This window comes from Ursus americanus, chromosome 11 (genome assembly GCF_024610735.1).
Source record: "Ursus americanus isolate L20-20 chromosome 11, mUrsAme1.1.p, whole genome shotgun sequence".
Classification (NCBI taxonomy): Eukaryota; Metazoa; Chordata; class Mammalia; order Carnivora; family Ursidae; genus Ursus; species Ursus americanus.
In genome coordinates this window covers 43,064,072-43,082,930 of record NC_142137.1, presented here as the reverse complement: position 1 = coordinate 43,082,930, position 18,859 = coordinate 43,064,072, and the positions used below count along the sequence as shown (strand labels likewise).

Sequence of the window (18,859 nt, the reverse complement as noted above, 5' to 3'; positions counted from 1 at the left end):
TCAGAGATTTGGGAATCTAAGCTGTAATCAATCCAGACAACAAAACTAATGGGTCATTTAATGTATCTTCAAAAGTAACAACTTTTCACCAAATTGTAAGCTTTTTAACTAATAAGTTTCTAAAATATTACTGTTTTGGGGCACCCGGCTGGCTCAGTCAATACAGCATGAGACTCTTAATCTCAGGGTTGTGAGTTCAAGCCCCACATTGGTCATGGAGCCTACTTAAAATTAAAAAATACATTAAAATCTTTATTGTTGGGGCACCTGGGTGGCTCAGTCATTAAGCGTCTGCCTAAGGCTCAGGTCATGATCCCAGCATTCTGGGATCGAGCCCTGCATTGGGCTCCCTGCTCAGCGGGAAGCCTGCTTCTCCCTCTCCCACCCACTCCACCTGCTTGTGTTCCCTTTCTCGCTGCCCGTCAAAAAAAAAAAAAAAATCTTTACTGTTTTTACTCTCACTTTACTAATCCTAGACACTTGATAGTACCTTGGAATGTATGACCGCAGACATAACCAAAAAGTTGAAAAGAAAAACCAAAGCAGTTGGATGGGATCATCCTAGGTGCTGAGTACTAACTGGCATCATCTAAAGATAAGGTATTTATCTTTAGCCACAGATTAATGGACTTTCACAAGATTCATTGATCATTACTTCTTGAGTGCTTTCTTCTCTGGGAGTACAGTCTGGACAACCTAGTAGAAGGTCCTAAAATGGTAAGTGTTAAAAATCAGTCTTTTACTGTGTTCAGGTTACATAGAGATTTTTAGGAAAATCTCTAAATGGTCATTTTTTCCCTCACCAAATAAACTTGTATAAGAAGCATCACTGGCAATTCTTTTTTTTTTTTTTCCATTGCGGTGAAATTCATATAACATAAAATTAACCACTTCAACGTGTTTAGTACATTCACAGTGTTGTGCAACTACAACCTTTATTTGGTTCTGAGTATTTTCATCAGCCTATGGGAATACCCTATACCTATTAAGTAGTCACTTCCTATTCTGCCCTTTCTCCCAGCCCCTGGTAAGCCATGAGTCTGCTTTCTGTCTCCATGGATTTATCACGGATAATTCTGGATATTTCATATAAATGGAATCATACAATACATGACCTTTTGCGTCTGGCTTCTGTTAGTATAATGTTTTCAAAGTTCATCCATGTTGTAGTATGTATCAGTATATCATTCCTTTTTATGGTTGAGTAATATTCTATTGTATGAATACACCACAACATAGGGTTTGAGTTACTAAGGAGAGTACTTGCCTGTGTTGACATGAGCTTATGAGCTACTTCTCACAAAGACCCTGCTGTGTCATCTACATACCTAGCCAGATCATTTCAATACATGCTCAATACATTTTTGTTGGATGGATGAATGGATAGATGGATAGTGGATAGATGGATAGATGAATGAATGGATACAAGACTACATCACAAACATACATGCAAGAACAGATGAATGGATAGGTAAATGAATAGGTGAATGGAATGTAGTTATATTATAAACACTGACTAACATACTCCCAAACAAATGACACACTAAACTAGTATCTACAGTCCAGATAAATAAAGTCAGATAAGCTTGTACTGAAAGACATAATTATATAAGCTTGTACTGAAATTGTAGAAGACAAATTACTTGTTTGATCTGTCAATAAATAAATAAATAAATAAATAAATTGAAAAATATTAAGAGTCAGAACTTGGGGTCAGAGGTAAGAACTCATCTGAATGAACTGTGACATCTTATTGCCTGCAATTAATGGACTGTCACAAGATTCACTTAGATTTCTGATCACTTTAATTTCAGAATTAGATGATTTCAGGATTGCTATACTAGTTTATTATCACATAAAGGACTGCCACAGTTTACAAAACAGTAGGCTGGTCAATTGTGTATATAGTCCCAGGATTTTCAATATAAAATTGAGTATTGGAATGTTTCAAAATAGAAAAATGAGTAATTGACCGCTTTAAGGAACAACTTAAAATATAATGAAACAAAAACAAAAATATTTTCAATGAATTGCCAAATTTCATTTGTCTTTTGAACAACAGATGTTCCTCTCCTTAATCTGTGTAACCATTTTGAGCTATGAGAAATTTCAACATTCAAACATCTTTCCCAGCAATATCCCACATTAGCATTCACTGAGCAGACCCAATGTTCATCAGGTTCTGCTGTTGGTAAATGGGATTTTAATGTGTTTAACAGTTTTAAGTGTTACTCATAAAGAAGGCTGCAGTTTTTTTTTCCCCTTTAATATGGGCATGTTCTTTTCTTGATACCAGGCTGCATTCATTTAAATACATAATGCTCGTAGTAATAAGGTACTAAAGTTTAGAAGTGCATGAACTATCAAAGATTTGTCAACTAAGTCACACGCTTTAGCTGGCTATTTCGCCTTATTCTTATGACTTGGAAATGTGGACAAGATGATGAAGAGCAAAGACATAATTATATAAGCTTGTACTGAAAATATTAGAATCATATCAGAAGCGTTGTCCTGGTACTGACTTAAAGACTGTTCTCGATATTTTTGTTTCATTCTATTTCCACCAGAGTTAGATAGGTTAAGCTTTACTAAAATAATAACAATAACATACAAAATAAATTATTCTTTGAAACAATAAGAACTTTGATCATAAAACTCTTTTAAATATTTTTTCCCTATCTTTTTTCTATTGAAGGTATCCATTTAATTCTACTTAATTAAACAAATGTTACTTTGGGTTAGCCACCGGAGATAAAGATTTTATTGCTGTTTCAGGTGCTTTGTTCTATTTCATTTCTGTCAAAACATAAGATGATGACTCTGAACTTCCCATAGTCTCTACCTCATGGAAGTTCCATCAAGTACCACTCAGGGGGAACTGACAAATGTTACTCCACTCCTAAAAAGGCAAAGAATCATTTAGTAACCCAGGCAATGTCTGAGTGGGTCACCTGAACAAGAACTACACATTTCCTACAATCATTTTTAATTCCCCATCAAGTAAGGGAAATAACTGACAGAATAGGATACCACTGAAGCCATTCACAAAATTTATATTAAATGCTAATATGATAATTCATCTCTTCCTTCTTAGCTCCACCAGTCTGTACTGTGCACATTTCTAATGCACTATTATACTACCGTAAATGCACATGTCTGCCTCCCATCCTGGAGTATGCCTTTTTTTAATTCAGTGATCATTTATCTATCACTGTATCCTTTTTGCTTAGCCTAGAACTACCACATCATAATAATTACTGCTTGCTGAGTGTCTGCTATCATCTGTGTATTATAATGGGGTTTGACAGACATCTCATTTACCTATGAGTGAATGCAACGTGGTAATCATGTTATTGTCCACATTTACAAATGAAGAACCTGAGACTCAGAGAAGCTCTGTGTCCGATATAATGCAGTTAGCAAACAGTGCAGCACAGATTCAATCCCAAGCATGACTCCAAAACCAATGATCATCTTGTGACCCTACATTGTCTCCCAACATATTGTAAGATAGCATGTCAGGTGTTTTTTGGTACATCATTTTCTCACCTAGCCTTCAATCTTGAAAGTTAGAGATTGCTTCCACCATTATACAGAAGAGGAGACTGAGACTTAGAAAGATGTGTATAAAAGGCACTCAGTAGATGCTGGCAGACTAAGTGAATCCAATATTTACAGAATTGATTTGGCAGGTACTCAAAGACAATAGGAAGGAAACACAGGTGGGTTTAAACCCCTTACCAAGAGCCCAATGCCTAGTGAGTTGCATAAGTTTTTTTAAAAAAGGCTTTACTGATAAAATTTCTTCAAAATACGGTTATCTGTATCATTAATTTCAAAAGAAGGACGCATACTATGCATCTATCAACACTATTACTATAACCATCAAGAGACTCCTTTATTTACAAGGGTTTTTCTAGATTATTTATTACATAAATTATGTGTAATATTTTTGGTACAAACTCCCGACACACATTTACTCTAAAAAGCCATATGAACATATCTTGCCTTGAAATGATTCTGAATTCATTTTCAAGCAGTAAAGACATATGGGGTGTATCACGATGAAGTCATGATGCGGGATCTGTTATGCTGTGGTAACAACTCCAAATTCTTAGTTACTTAAGAGGAAAAAAGTTTACTCATGTAGAATCCTGTAAAAAGTTTACTCATGTAAAAGTGACTATTTAGGGCAGCTGACTTCTATGTGCTGTCAATATTTCAGGGTATTTTTACCCTGTAGGTAATAAGCTCCAGAATCTCTTGTAGGTGGATAAGCTCCAGAGTCTCATACTGACAATTCAATGCTTTTCTTTTGTGTGTGTGGAGCGGGGGAGTACAGGGGGAATCACTTCCGCTCACATATCATTGGCCAAAACAAGTCATATGACCACATCTACCCGCAGAGGTTAGGGAAATGTAACATTACAAAAAAGGAGCTTGGATCTGGGTATGTACCCAAGGAAAACAAAAACACTAATTTAAAAAGATATATGTACCCTATGATTATTACAGCATTATTTACAACAGTCAATATATGCAAACAATCTACATCTCTAAAAAGAGATGAATGGATAAAGAAGATGTGGTAGATAAACAATGGAATATTAGTCAGCCATAACAAAGAATGAGATCTGCCATTTGTAACAGCATGGAAAACACTAGAGGGCATTATGCTAAGAGAAATAAGTCAGACAGAGAAAGATAAATACCTTATAATTTCACTTATATGTGGAATCTGCAATACAAAGCAAAGGGACAAATGAACAAGCAAACAACAACAACAAAGATGGAAACCAGCTCATAAATACAGAGAAAAAAATAGGTGGTAGCCAGAGTGGAGGGAAGTAGGGATAGGCAAAATAAGTAAAGGGAATTAAGAGGTACAAAATTCCAGTTATAAAATAAATAAGTCATGGGGATGAAAAGTACAGCATCAGGAATATAGTCAATATTATTGTAATAACTTTGTATGGTGAGAGATGGTAACTACACTCACCAAGGTGAGCATTTTGTAATGTATATAATTGTCAAATCACTGTCATACACTTGAAACTGATGATAATAGATGTCAACTATACTTCAGTGAAGATTTTAAAAGTAAATGAATAATAAAATAAAATTAAAAAGGAGGGGATTAGAAATTTGATGAATTAAACTAACATCTGCCATAAGGTAAAAGAAAAAAAATGCAGAGTTTATACCTAATAGATATTTAAGAAAAGCTGAGCAGTCTCCTTGAGTTAAATATCAAGGGTGCTACTAAAGCTAGCGTTTAGAGAATTTAGAGGAGAAAGATGTATGATTTGGTTAAGCTGATTTCTATTTCTAAAAGAAAGATAAAATTTTTCTGTTTTTTTTCCTTCATCTTACCAATGAGGGCAATGAGAAAGAAATCAATTAATTTTATTGTATAAGCCTCTCAGCATTCTGGAAAAGAATGACAGCAAAAATTGTCCCCATTTTGAACTATCACTATGTGCTTTATCCTCCAGGTCTCCAAAGTCTTCATGTTACTTGGAGAAAATGTTATTGCTTGCAGTGACTAAGGTCGGCTAGAAATGTTTCCAGATTTGTGTGCCTATTTGCCATTAGCAAAATGCTTTTGCAGCCCTCTAATTCTATTCTCATGCTGACCTTTTGAAGTTGGCAAGGCAATTGTCCTCCTCTGTATTTCACAGTCGAGGTGATTGAAATTCAAAGAGGTCAAAGCTACACTTATGTTTACAACTATTAAATAGCTGAATTGAAAACAGAAGTCAAAATCCTGACCTGCAGGCTAGTTCTTCAGCTATTCATCTGCATCTAACCACACAGCTGGAAGAAGCCAAGTCCACGTGCTGAGAACTACCCCGGAAGTACATCTTCCTTAAATACAACTAAAACACCACTGTTTGTGGAGATAGCTTCAATTTACTGGTGCTTACACACAAACTGGATGCCAGGTCAGAGCCTACTGTGCAAGACAAGTTGAAATCAATTCAAGTGATGTTTTACAAATATGATTCAATCCACTTATAGATCAGAGATAAATAAAATATTACAAGTTCACGGAGTCGGGATTTATGCTGACTTTCTGCTTACCTGAAACGGGTAGGAGTTTCAAATCTGACATTGGCTTTTCCTTCTAGAACAACAGTGCTTTAGGTAACGTAGGATGCAGAAAGCAGCCCCCTCCTTGGATTAGCTCTAACATGTCACTCATATAGGGGAACACTTCGGAACGCTTCAAATGAAACTGATGATTTTGATAGGTAACACTGAAGTTATCTGACATAAATCAGGAGGAAATGCCTTTGGATTAACTATTCTGAGAAGCAAGGCTGACAAAAATAAATAAGCCCCCTAGCCACTTTTTGTCAATTTCGTTGTCATTCACATAGAAAGCCAGAGGACTCATCTCTCTGTACTGCTTAAACATCACGACAATCTCTATTTACTAAATGGGAGAAAACATAATTAATTCCTAAGTGCTGCTTCACATCTTCATGGCATTTTAACCCAGCTTCCAGCAGAATTGCCTATGCAAAAGAGGTACACTGTTTGACAATAGTTCTGTTTATGAATCTGCAGTCCCCTCCTTTGGGAGATGGTAATGATGATTACACTTAGTTGAAATGGGATAAGTGAAAGACAAACTAGGCAGCATGAGCAAACGATGGGGGTGGGGGAGCATCAGCATTAAAAAAACCAAAACCAAAAACAAAACCCTCCTGTTAGATAAACCGGTATTGGAAACATTGCTTTTGATTCTGATTATGTCATGTTGTCAGTTTGGGGTCATGATTCATCATCTAACTTAATCTCGGTTAGAGGGGGAAGCTGCCATGCTGTCTTGTGTATATCACTAGAGCAGAAAAGCAGAAGGGGAAAAAAAGCTCATTCAGACAGTTGAAGTTTACATTTCCTTGGACAAATACATCACTGTTTTTAAAATGAAAAGCACAGCAGCAGCCTACAGTCAGTCGGATATGAGCATGTTCAGTTCCAGTCAAAAGTTCCCTCTTTAAAGAAAAAAAAGGAAAACAACCAATTCTAGTTAATGAGCACTTTCCATAATTATCACATACAATTTTCACAACGACCCTGAAAGTTAGACACTATAATCTTCACTTTACACTTGAAGAAACCAAGTTTCCACAAGGACCAATCACGTGCCCAAACTCACACATAAAATAAGCAATTGAGCTCACTGAATTCCTAGTTAGGTTGGCTCCAAAGCTCATACTTTGCTTTACATCACACAGCCATTCTAGTCTTTTATAAAGAGACTTGTGGTTATTTAGAGGAAGGTGCTTAGATTTCTTATTACAAACTATATACTATCAAGTTAGATACACGTTAATTAATTAATAGAAGAAAATACTTGGCACACTACCTTCTCAAGATGACAACGCTGGAATCACACCTCTTTAGTTTCCCACTCTCTGAGTCATCATAATGGAGATTTTATTTTCCACTATAGAATTCCTCAGATTAAGGGTCATTTTTTATCACACGCTCTGGCCAAACTGTGAAGGAGTCATCAATACTAGAAAGGGGCTAAGACACATGCCTTCCGGGTATTTAGATTTTAAAGTTTTAATAGAAACGCTTTTCAGAAAACTAGTGCTCCATCCTTATCTACTATCTGAAGGAAACCTACAGATCTTCAAATCACTCTTCTGCCGCCTGCACGTTTGCACGAAAGGAAGCGTGCGAACACCGGGGGGTGCAGTTCTTGAGTTTACCTGAAGATGGCATTCATCCCAAGGCTGTGTGTGATCTGCATGAGGACTCTCTTCAAATTCGCGAGCACTGTCATCAACTCTCTTCTACTGACAGGGAAATTTGTGCCATGTATGGTAAACAATTCTTCTTTAAGCGACAGCACGTGAATATGTTCTTCATATGGCTGCAGATACACCTCATCTTGGGCCGTGCTAATTCTCAAGTCATTTCCCTAAAGGAAAAAAGAAAGTACAAAGGGCTAAAACTGTGGAAAGAAGGTATAAAAGGGTAAAGAGTATGCATATTTGGATTTGCCACTTGGTGAATTATCCTCAGTAGATTTTTTAATTCCAGGATGGCTTTCCTTTCATTCAGTGTATATATGAAAGTAAGAGAAGGCAAATTAGCTATTAGCCTTAACCAGGTGCATTACAAAGTATAAGCTTTGTTATGCATGACCTTGCTTCCACCATTGACTAAAATAATAGATTCTTGACAACTCATACATGCATGTGATTACAAATACCTTGGTTTTACCCAAGTGCCCAATAGCTGCATATTTCATATATATTATTTCGTGGTGAATGTGGGTTGTATAGAAAAATAGGGAAGAAAACTCAGCACAGTGTAGTGTATTAAGTTTTGTTTGAAAGAATCTTTCTCCATGGGAAAACAAACAAAAACAAACCAGAAAGCTCTGCAGTCTAGTGTTCCCAATAAGAGAATGCATCCTTCTAGGGAATGTACTGACTGACCTATGACATTTAGGTTATCCTTCTTCTCCGAGCTCATTTATACTAGCAATATAGAGCTTCACAACATTTTGTTTAGAGAACCCCTTTTATCCCAAAGGAATTCCAAGACATACTTCTAGTTTCATAGACACACACACGCATACATATATACGTAATAATACATATCGTCCAGATCACTTCACCTAATACTGGAAATCTGTATGTTAGGAGAAGAATTTTGTCATTGATTCACATGCATGAAAGGTTCAAGGAAAAGAACAACAAAGCACGGTGCTAAATCAGTATCAACCCATCTGGAATCACAAATGTGCATGCAAGTGTGTGCCTTTGAGGCTGTGTGAGTGTTGGAGGAAGAGTATGAGAAGAGGGGAGGGGGTCTCTAAGATATCTTTAGGCCTCCAGCATTTTGGAATTGTCCATGGCCCCTCAAATCCTGAAAGCAGTTTCTCCTCTATCTTTCTTATCTAAATTGAGAGTTTTTGAAGTCAAGATTAACTACACCTAAATAAACAAGTTCCCTTTTTCACTTGCCTCTGCCTAATATAAGCAAAGAATTAGACCATAAAATCTACTTGGAAGCAAGGAGAGATGGAAAAAAAAACTATGTAAATCAGCATTTGCCTAAACACTTTCATCATACTTATATTCTTGGGAATATGATCAGTATGTTTTTGTTTTAAAGTCCAAGTCTGGTCTAAAGGTCTCCTTTATCATTGGAACCTAGTGAATACACTCTGTCTTTTAGATATATCTCAGGGTGAAACATAAGACGGGCATAAAAATTTTCCCAAGATATAATAATTCCTAAGTCATATGTAAATTAATGTCAAGCCAATCAGGTAAGGAATAAGTTAAGAATGTGAAACAGTTGAACATAAATGATGTCCTCCGTACTCTACCTCTAAGATAACCATAATCTGGAATACACGTTCTGTATCTTCTTCTTCTTCTTCGAAATTATATGATATGGTAAATGTCAGTTGTCCTCCAGCTGCTGTAAGCTACAAGAGAGGAGATATGCAATCATTAGAAGACAGGAGATGGGCTATTAAATCATATTTTACTTATTATTTTAAAATCATTTTATTGTTCTAGAGGGTAGGATTTGGAAGAAACAGAAATCGCAAGAGTGCACAGTGAGAATGATAGACATTTCTTTAGCAGTAACCTTTATACGAACCTCACCCATCAGCGGCAAGCCTGACATAAATATAAATTCATGTATTATTTTCCCCAGTATTGCAGGCTTGCTGAAATAGGTTAAGTTCCATGAAACCAAATACAACCCCTCCTGTCATTTTCCTCGTCTATAGCTTGAGCTTTACAATTCCCAAGCAGAGAAGGATCTTTGTCAAAATTGGGAGATTTCTACCCATCCCTGAGGGCCACTCACTTTCTGTTGGTCAGAACACTTTCAACAAAGACATCACTCCATTTGACAGTGACTTTACATAGACTATAAGCTAAACTGGGAAATGTTGTGGGTCAGAACAAAATAAAAGAATGGCAGCACATGTTATATTATGATACAATTCAATCAAAACTCCCAAAGATTGCATACTTTTCCCTGTGCAATCAAATATGCTTAGTTGGAATGAATGTTATTATCCCTTTTCATTAAATAAACTTCTTTTCTTCCAATATGCACACCAAGCCCCGTATAATGGATGCTTGAGGTTTACATCTTCTGACATTGACAGTAACCTTGTAGAAAGGAAAAAAAATGGGAAAGCAAGATCATTTATAGGACAGGAATCAACACTGGAGCCTGAGTGACAGATTCAATGCAAATACTGCAGTCCTTTTTTAAAAATTCCGCTCCGGCACTGTAAATAAAGACATTCATAAAACAAAGATGATGATCTGTATTCTGCTGTTTCCTCCATGCTGACAAACAGAGCCCCAGCTTTGCAGCCTTGCCTCTCTGTGGCCTCTTCCTGCAGACCCTGACCACAAAGCAATTCCCCGCGAAGCACTGCGTGGAGGAGGAGGAACCAGGATTCCTCTCAGAGTTGTTCCATGGGGAATGGCACATAGCTGGCCATGGCTGATTAAACAGGGTTTTCAAATTGCAGCTCTGCAGTGCCTTCTAAGAGCTCATTACATGGAGCTCTGTGAGGAACTAGGATTCAGAAAACTTTTATTCCCCTGTTCCACTGAAAAATAGCCCTCCTCTCATGTCTTTTCATATATAAAATAATAAATATCTGCCTGGACTATAGCACTTGGCATTAGTATGAGTAATGAAAGGTGAATCTCTGTAAAAGGGTTTTGGTTCTATTAAGATAAGCATCCTAAATATTACCTTGCATACTTGTTCAAAATCAGCCAGACCATTTTCTCAATAAGAAGAGTCTAGACAGGCAGCAGGAAAGAATGCTTTATATATTTCAAAGACTGAAGTATTTAGAATTTTCTACATTTATAAAAATATTTAGTAGGACCTAGGGATGGAGATTGGGAAAAACACCAGGATATAGATCTCTATATTAGATCTCTAATGTTGCAAAACTTTTAAGCTTCCAAATATATTTTGATCATTTAAAAGTTGGACTTTCTTTCTTTCTTTCTTTCTATGTTTCCCTAAAAAAAGGAAAAAAAAACAATTTTAATTCATAATTTCTTAATTTAAAAATTACATAAATGTGAGGAACTCAGAATGAAAGGTAATGCCTATTTTGGTCATAAGAGTCAAAGCGAGTATAATTTGAATATCCACGCTTTTTCTTTTTTTAAGATTTATTTATTGAGAGAGAGACAGACCACAAGAGCATGCATGCATGTGCACAGGGGAGGGGCAGAGGGAGAGGAAGAGAGAGAATCTCAGGCAGACTCTGCACTGAGCATGGCAGACTGAAGACTCGATCCCATGACCCTGAGATCATGACCTGAGCCAAAATCAAGAGTCGGATGCTCAACCGAGATACCCAGGTGCCCCAGAATATCTGAACTTTTAAGATTTTAGATGAAATAGAAAAATGTTTGATTTGTTACTCATTTGTTTATGTTGTTTCCACACCTATTCATAATAATTATAAAGTCAAATAACATATAAAATAATATGAGAGAGGAATGAGGATGGAAATACGAAAAAGAAATATAGAAAAAGAAAGCGTCCTTCTGCAGGTCAATCATAACATAAAACATGAACTAAGAAGTAGAATTAGTTCAATCTGTTCTTCTGAGGGCTTATGATAATAATAGTAATAAAAATGGAAACTTGACTTTTCACTCACATTTCATAAAGCAAATTTTCCCCAACTCTTCCATGCATCTTTGATACCTATACTTTGGTATCGTTAGAACCAGTTTTTGAATCATCTAAAAATTTTCATGAGTGAATCCATTTTACTTCTACCTAAGTTATGTGGAAAGAGACCGTTTTAAAAAGGTATATGATGATGTTATCAGTTTTGTTTTTTTTCCTCCAAGCCACAAACACCCATTTCCATAGTATTAGAATCATCGGGTTTTTAATTCACTGTAAAGCTATATATTTGTGGCCATTTCTTTTTTAAAAGATATTTATTTATTTGCAAAAGAGAGAAAGAGAGAGAGAGCACGCACAAGCAGGGGGGAGGATTAGAGGGAGAGGGAGAAGCAGACTCCCCACTGAGCAGGGAGCTGATGCAGGACTCAATCCCAGGACCCTAGGATTAAGTCCTGAGCTGAAGGCAGATGCTTAACTGACTGTGCCACACAGGTGTATGGCCATTTCTATATTGCAGCTGAGTCAAGTACTTATTTAAGTAATTTTCAAAAAGGATTTCTTAAGATGCCATCCCACAGGTTAGAAGTTTTCTTTCCCAGCAAGTACATCCATTATATGAAAGTCTTTGTAATGAGTCAACTCTAAGACATCATCTTCTTTTCTGAGGGATATTGAGATTTTTGGGAAAAATCTGTGAGAATATTCAGAGTATAAACTGTCCTTTCCTATAGCTTTGGATGAAGAAGTCTCTGCCTCTTCTCTGTCTATCCCCCACTCCATATTCCAAATGTCACCTTCACTTGGCTCTTCCACGTCCTTGCTTTCCCACTCTCCTATAATCCCTTCATTAGCCCAATCTTCTGTCTCTCCATCAAATCCAACGTGCACAGGATTGCCAATCATCAACCAATCTTATTGTCTCCTCTAGCTATTATCTATGGTTATTGATTAGTTTCACTGTTAATACAACATTACACTCATTTGCTTTATTCTTACTCATCCAACCTTTCTTATTTTACCTACCACATCCTGTCTTTCACCCTTAGTACTCCATTAACAGAGTTTCTTGAAAGGTCATTTATCAACTCTACCCAGCAACCACTCATGGACCTTTGATTCAGTTTTATTCTTAATCTGTATGTAGCATGTAGTCATTCTTAAAATTCTTGACTCCTTTGTCTTCTATTGCCCCAAACTTCCATGATACTCCTTCCTCTGCCTTGGTCACACCACCGTCTCATTTGTAGATACATTTTTCTTTCTTATTCTATACTCAGTGTATGGATGTCTCCAAGACTCTTACTCCCTTTTGGTTACCCTTTCTTATTGAATCTCTATTTCTCTCTGGTGGATTTAATTACGTTTATATCTCATTCCTCAATTGGTATCTTCTACCCTGTGCTGTGTCCCTATATTAGTTTGCTCAGGCCCCCATAACAAAATAACACAGACTGGGTAGCTTAAACAACAGAAATCTGAGTGCAAGGTATCGGCAGAATTGGTTTCTTCTGCAGCCTCTCCTCTTGGCTTGTACATGGCCATCTTTACCTTGCGTCCTCACATGGTCTTCTTTTTGTGTTCAGCTGTGTTCCAATTCCTTCTTTTTATAAGGACACCAGTCATATCGAGTTGCACCGACCCTAATTACCTCATTTCAATTTAAGTACCTCTTTAAAAATCCTTTCCCAAATAGTCACATCCTATGATTCTGGAGGTTAAGACTTCAACATATGAATTTGGGGGTCGGGATACAGTTTAGCCTGTAACAGCCCTGTACTGAGTGATTGTTTAATAATGTCTCAAACACTCAACATACCCAGTTAATCTTATTATCTGGATCTTCCCAGAAAACAAACTTGATTATATTCCCAACTTCCATGATTGGGTCAGGCCAATGGTTTTATTTCTCTATTTCAAATTAGAAACCATAGGTGTAACATAATATTGTTTTCACTGTGTTATTTATATCAAATTAGTCTCATTCTTATTCTACTGAAATGCTTCTTGTCTAACTTTCTGTTTTCACTACCACATCACACTTACTAGGTCCTCACCAAGCATTTGAATTCAATTCTCTGACCTCAGTCATTTTGGGGGGGAAATTTTACCAACTATTACTTGTGTTGTTACCTCCCTAATGAAGGACCTCTAGTGGTCCTGGGATCTATAATATCACTCAGGTTTCTAGGCAGTTTCAGTCCTCTCTAGGATCTATCTAGCCCCCTAGTCACAAACTGTGTGCTGAGGTGCCCCAGGGCACTGCAGTAAACTCACAAAGACACTGTGGGATACGGTCAAGGTTTAAAGGACACACAAGCAATACTGTGTATCTGTCGGACACCACACAAACGACTAGCTTGAGGTATTTCACAGTTTTAACAGGAGAAAACTTTATATTCCTTTCAGGGATATTCTCAAAACATCGAGCTGTGTTTTTGCACTTTCAGCCATGCCGTATCTTTGTTAAGGGAAGTCTTCAGTGGATGCTATGATAAAAACCACATAATGCACAAAAATCAATGTGAGACAGGAATTAAAGGTAGCAGTTTCCAATCTCCTTCTAGGTTTGAGAAGTTGTGTATTACCCAGCAGGCACACAAATCCCCTTTAGTAAGTCACTGGGGTTATTTATGAAAATAAGAAATTATTATATTGCCCAAACTTACATGCATGATCTTTTTAATTGGTTGCTCAGTTGTTAAAATGCAAATATTTATTAAGTTGTTTGGCCCTCACTACTATGGCATATTTCAATTGGTCTAGGAGACACTGTGAAAAAAAAAAATACAGAGACCGTAAGAGTACCACAAATTGAAGAAGTTTTGGAACTTCTGACCTAGCCTTTGTTTGTATCTACCCATTCTGCTACTTTGATTTGCTTCAACTCATTTTCCTGCTGAAATTCTCACTCCTACAGCTCTCTATTCAAATGCTTCTTTTTTTTCTCTGCTTGGCTAGTGTCCCGCTGGTCAGAAGACTGAGGAGGCAAAAACGGTTTTTCAGTGATATTCCCAAAGACTCAGTGACAACCACAACAAATAAGAGAGCTAAAGGACTCTGGGACAGGGAGAGCTCTGCATAAACTGTCTTGTCATTCACGCTGGAGAATGCCTTCTAACAATACATCCCACGACCTTGCTAAGTTACGTGTACTGTGTATAACTTTAGTTTTCCAGAATTCTGGACTTTGTAGACTCAATTCATTAATTTTGCCTTTGAGACTTTCAAATTCGTCCATTTTGGGGACAACACTGGAGCACTTCCTGTACTGCCAATGGAACATTTCATTTTCCCCTGCTTCTGAGGAACAAAACTGTCACTATTCTACTGGCCAGAGAAATGCAGTTTTCCACAGATAGAAGTAAGTGTCATTCCAGTTCCCATTGAGGCAATTCTTACATTTACTGGATACATTAGACTATATTTACCAGAGATGAAAGTTGTATTCCCTTTCAATACAAAGAGAAAGTGAATTTAATGAGAAGAGTTCATTTCGTAAGGGTCTCCAAAGACCTAGTGTTATTGTCGTTTGTTGGTTTTTGGTTTTTGACCTTTCTTCATATCTAGTAAGCAAAATTCTCTTCAGGAAGAGTCAGGTATCAAATTGAGAGGCACTGCAAGGAAAAGGAGTGGCATCCATTCATCCCCAGCGATGGTTCAGTTCTAAGCCCTTCACTCTCCTGATCCTTAAATTCACCCCATTAAGAAAAGAGCCATACAAGTAGCTGTTTCCCACGAGTACCTGTTTTAATTCTACCTTCAGGGGAAAGAAACAGCTTGTTTGCAAGTAACATTACAGTTACTATGCAATATATAACCTAATGTCACACAGAATAATGTAGTGTGCGTGCAGCACACATCGCGTTCAAGATTTAATGAGGCAGGAAAGCTCTCCCTCATGAGTGGAAAAGGCTAAAGGTAATTCATAAAACTAAGCTTTACATCAGTATTTAGTATCAGGCTATCTGTGTTGTAGCCTCCCCTACCCCCAATCTCAAGAAATATGAATTGAAGGTTGAAGGGTGGTGATCTATGGGGACAATATCCTTGGGGGGAAATTCTTTCGTAAAATAAGACTGGATTATTTGGTTGTCTGATATCAGAACATCACCTCTCTTTTTCCATTAAATGGGGTGTAAAATCTAATATTTACTTTTGCTTACCAGAGCAAATATTTCAGGAGGGATATACAAAAATCAAATGAGGAAAAGACTTTGTAATATGGAGCAGGATACATGAAACACAGATGCTAATTTCAAGTTAGCATCACAAACATGGCAAATGGCTCATCTTTCTAGATTTTGAAGCTCAATAGCCTTAAACTCTGAAAAGGTATCTCTCCCACCAAAGTGTTAACTGACACATCTATTCATGGAGTTCTCCTATTTTTTTTTTTTAAAGATTTTATTTATTTATTTGACAGAGAGACAGCCAGCGAGAGAGGGAACACAAGCAGGGGGAGTGGGAGAGGAAGAAGGCGGGTCCCAGAAGAGCAGGGAGCCCATGCAGGGCTCAATCCCAGGACTCTGGGATCACGCCCTGAGCCGAGGGCAGACGCTTAACTACTGAGCCACCCAGGCGCCACACATGGAGTTCTCCTTTAACATCGAAACAGAACTTCATGCTTTGCTATGCTTTTCTGTACATCTATAATATTGAGATAAGAGCATATTTCTCTTCTTCAAAGTTTAGATAATTAGAATAGAATGGGTATAAGAGGATGTTGAATTAGAGAACAGGCAGAATTTACACAGGCTGTCTTAAAGTGACATCACTTTAGTGCACAGAAAAAGGAGTAGGAATTGTGAGTGTCAAACAGAAACAACACATCCTGGAAACATTGGCTCCTAAGGCAAGAGACCACGTTATGTAGTCGAGGAGATACAAAGAGGAAAATCTTAAGGATTTTCCTGCCTGTCTGCCTCCATTCCTCCCTTCCTTCTTTTCTTCCTCTCTGCCTGGATTTTTCCTGTCCTCTTTCTTCCTTTTATCCAACCCCTCCTTTTTTTCCTTCCTCTCCTCCTCCCCCCTTTTCTCCTCCTCTTCCCTGCCCCTACTAGCTCCATCCTCTTACTTCTGATTGTTTTTTTCCCTTTCAGATGTGGCCACATCCAACTTGATAATTTTGCATTCCTTTGTATTTTGTATCCAGCTAAATTTCATAAGTATCCAAAGTAGGGATGAAAATTATGAATGTGACAGTGTCAAGGACAGAGTTTTATGGCAGGCAGCCCATCAGAGATACTCTCTCAGTGTGACACCAACCGACCAGTGTCCCTGGAGCCTAGTCCCCTAACTGCTTAATGGAGAAACCAGTTATGAGCTTCTTATATGAATTTTTATTAAATAAAATAACGCCAACTTATATTTAGCATAAACTTTCTGTCTCCCATGTAATAAAGTGAGGCCTGATTCTACTTTCTCTATACTCAGTTATGATGCAAAGCAAATGAAATTATAAGGGTTTGATCAGGTAAGAATGCTTCTGGCTGTAACTGAAAGTCAGACAATTAGCAGTCCTTATATAACAGGAGACCCAAAACTAAACAGATCAAATTTTAAAATACAACAAACAGATTATCCCCCCCACTTCACATATTTTCTACAAACACTTAGATCCATTTGGGGACACTTAATATAAACACCCCAGAAACAGATTTGCTAACCATCATATAGAAGATGATGAATTACAGTACCCCTTACATAAATTAAGATTTAGTGCTTCCTCTATGTTTTCCGACTGGGGGAACTACTTGTTACTTTGTGACATGCACTGATAAGTATTGAGTTGAAATAATACCATCTCAACAGATGTAAGTAAATGGTAGCAGACAAATTCTCCAAACTGTTTTTTTTGTTATCAGGCCCAGACTCAAAAACAGGATCTTTGCAACAGCTGCTTCTCTTCTGTTTACTCGCGTTTAGATGGAATGTTCCATTAGTACTCTGGCTATGGGTTGGATTAATTTATGTGTAAATATTCAGTACAAAAAAAAATACATGCAATACACAATTAAACACTGATCTAATCAAATAAGCCATAAACTACGGTTTTATATATATTTAACTTTCTTATTGACTAGGGGCTTAATTTTTTCTTGAGTTCTCTGCCAAGAAAACAGAAAACTACATGCTCATGATATACAACATGAATGTTGGTTAAAATAACAACATACATTTTAATCCAAGTTCCACTAAATTAAAGAGAAACAGGCTTATTATTTTCACAAAAAGATAAATGAATATATATATATGAATGAATATATATATATTTATGTATATATATATTTACATTTATACATGCATAAATTCTGGTGAAAAAAACTTATGAGAACATTGTAAAAAGGAGATATCAATCATGCTATTTTCTATTTGAATACAAATTTTAGCTAACCTTTCTCTTCCTGCTTAAGTATTTTATCCTATAGGCTATTCTTTACTTTGGACAGTATATTGGTTATTGTATAGCCTTTCCCCTCTTATTGAAAAAGCAGGAACAAATAAACAGAATTCTGTAAGAAACAGAATTTCTATCTTTCCCATAGGCAATTCTCAATGTTTATAGCTTAAACAACACTAAATACGGCTGGAAGGGCTGTATACTTAAATGAGCTCAATTAATTCGGGTTACATTATTTAAACAGAGGTTTATTTTGAAATAACAGTCAACTTATTTCCTCCAAAGGCAGATGCCAGAATACTAGTTCTGGATTTGATTCAAAATTGATCTACCACTCTTCCTTTTCATTCCCTTATTCATAAAGTCTGCAGGTGATTCTTTATTACAGCAGTAGAAGCTGGTTATGAATTTTAGAAGAAAAGATTCCCAAAGATGCAATGGAAACTAAGTCACACCCCAGAGGAGAATCAACAGGCTAATAAAATATATTCAAGTGTCTTCTTCCAGAATGAACAGATAAAGATTTGTGTTAGTTATCTGACATGTCTGTTAACATGGAAATCAGATATAAATCACACAAAAGGTCAAGCTCATTCCCCGAGAATCTTCAGACCTGGCTTTGGATTCTGGTTCTGCCTTTAAATGTTGTATGGCCCTTGGGAAAGTAATTTAAGCTTTCAGAGTCTCTGTTAATTTTCCCTAAAACGAGCTGAATTACACCTACCTCAGAAGTTTTTCCTGAGGGTGAAATGAGAAAATACACATAAAAGTCCTCACTTGATA

General features: G+C 36.9%; 1 protein-coding gene across 4 annotated transcripts in view; it reads right to left on the bottom strand.

Moving 5' to 3' along the window:
- LAMA2 (laminin subunit alpha 2) overlaps positions 1-18,859 on the bottom strand; it is a 599,838-nt gene that overhangs the window by 256,744 nt on the left and 324,235 nt on the right. For all 4 annotated transcript variants that reach the window (XM_087865477.1, XM_087865478.1, XM_045805578.2 and 1 more), the window contains exons 13-14: positions 9,365-9,466; positions 7,731-7,942 (exon numbers count right to left, since the gene is read on the bottom strand). In XM_087865477.1, the coding sequence (XP_087721603.1) occupies positions 7,731-7,942; positions 9,365-9,466 (314 nt within the window). The remainder of the gene's footprint in view (positions 1-7,730; positions 7,943-9,364; positions 9,467-18,859) is intronic.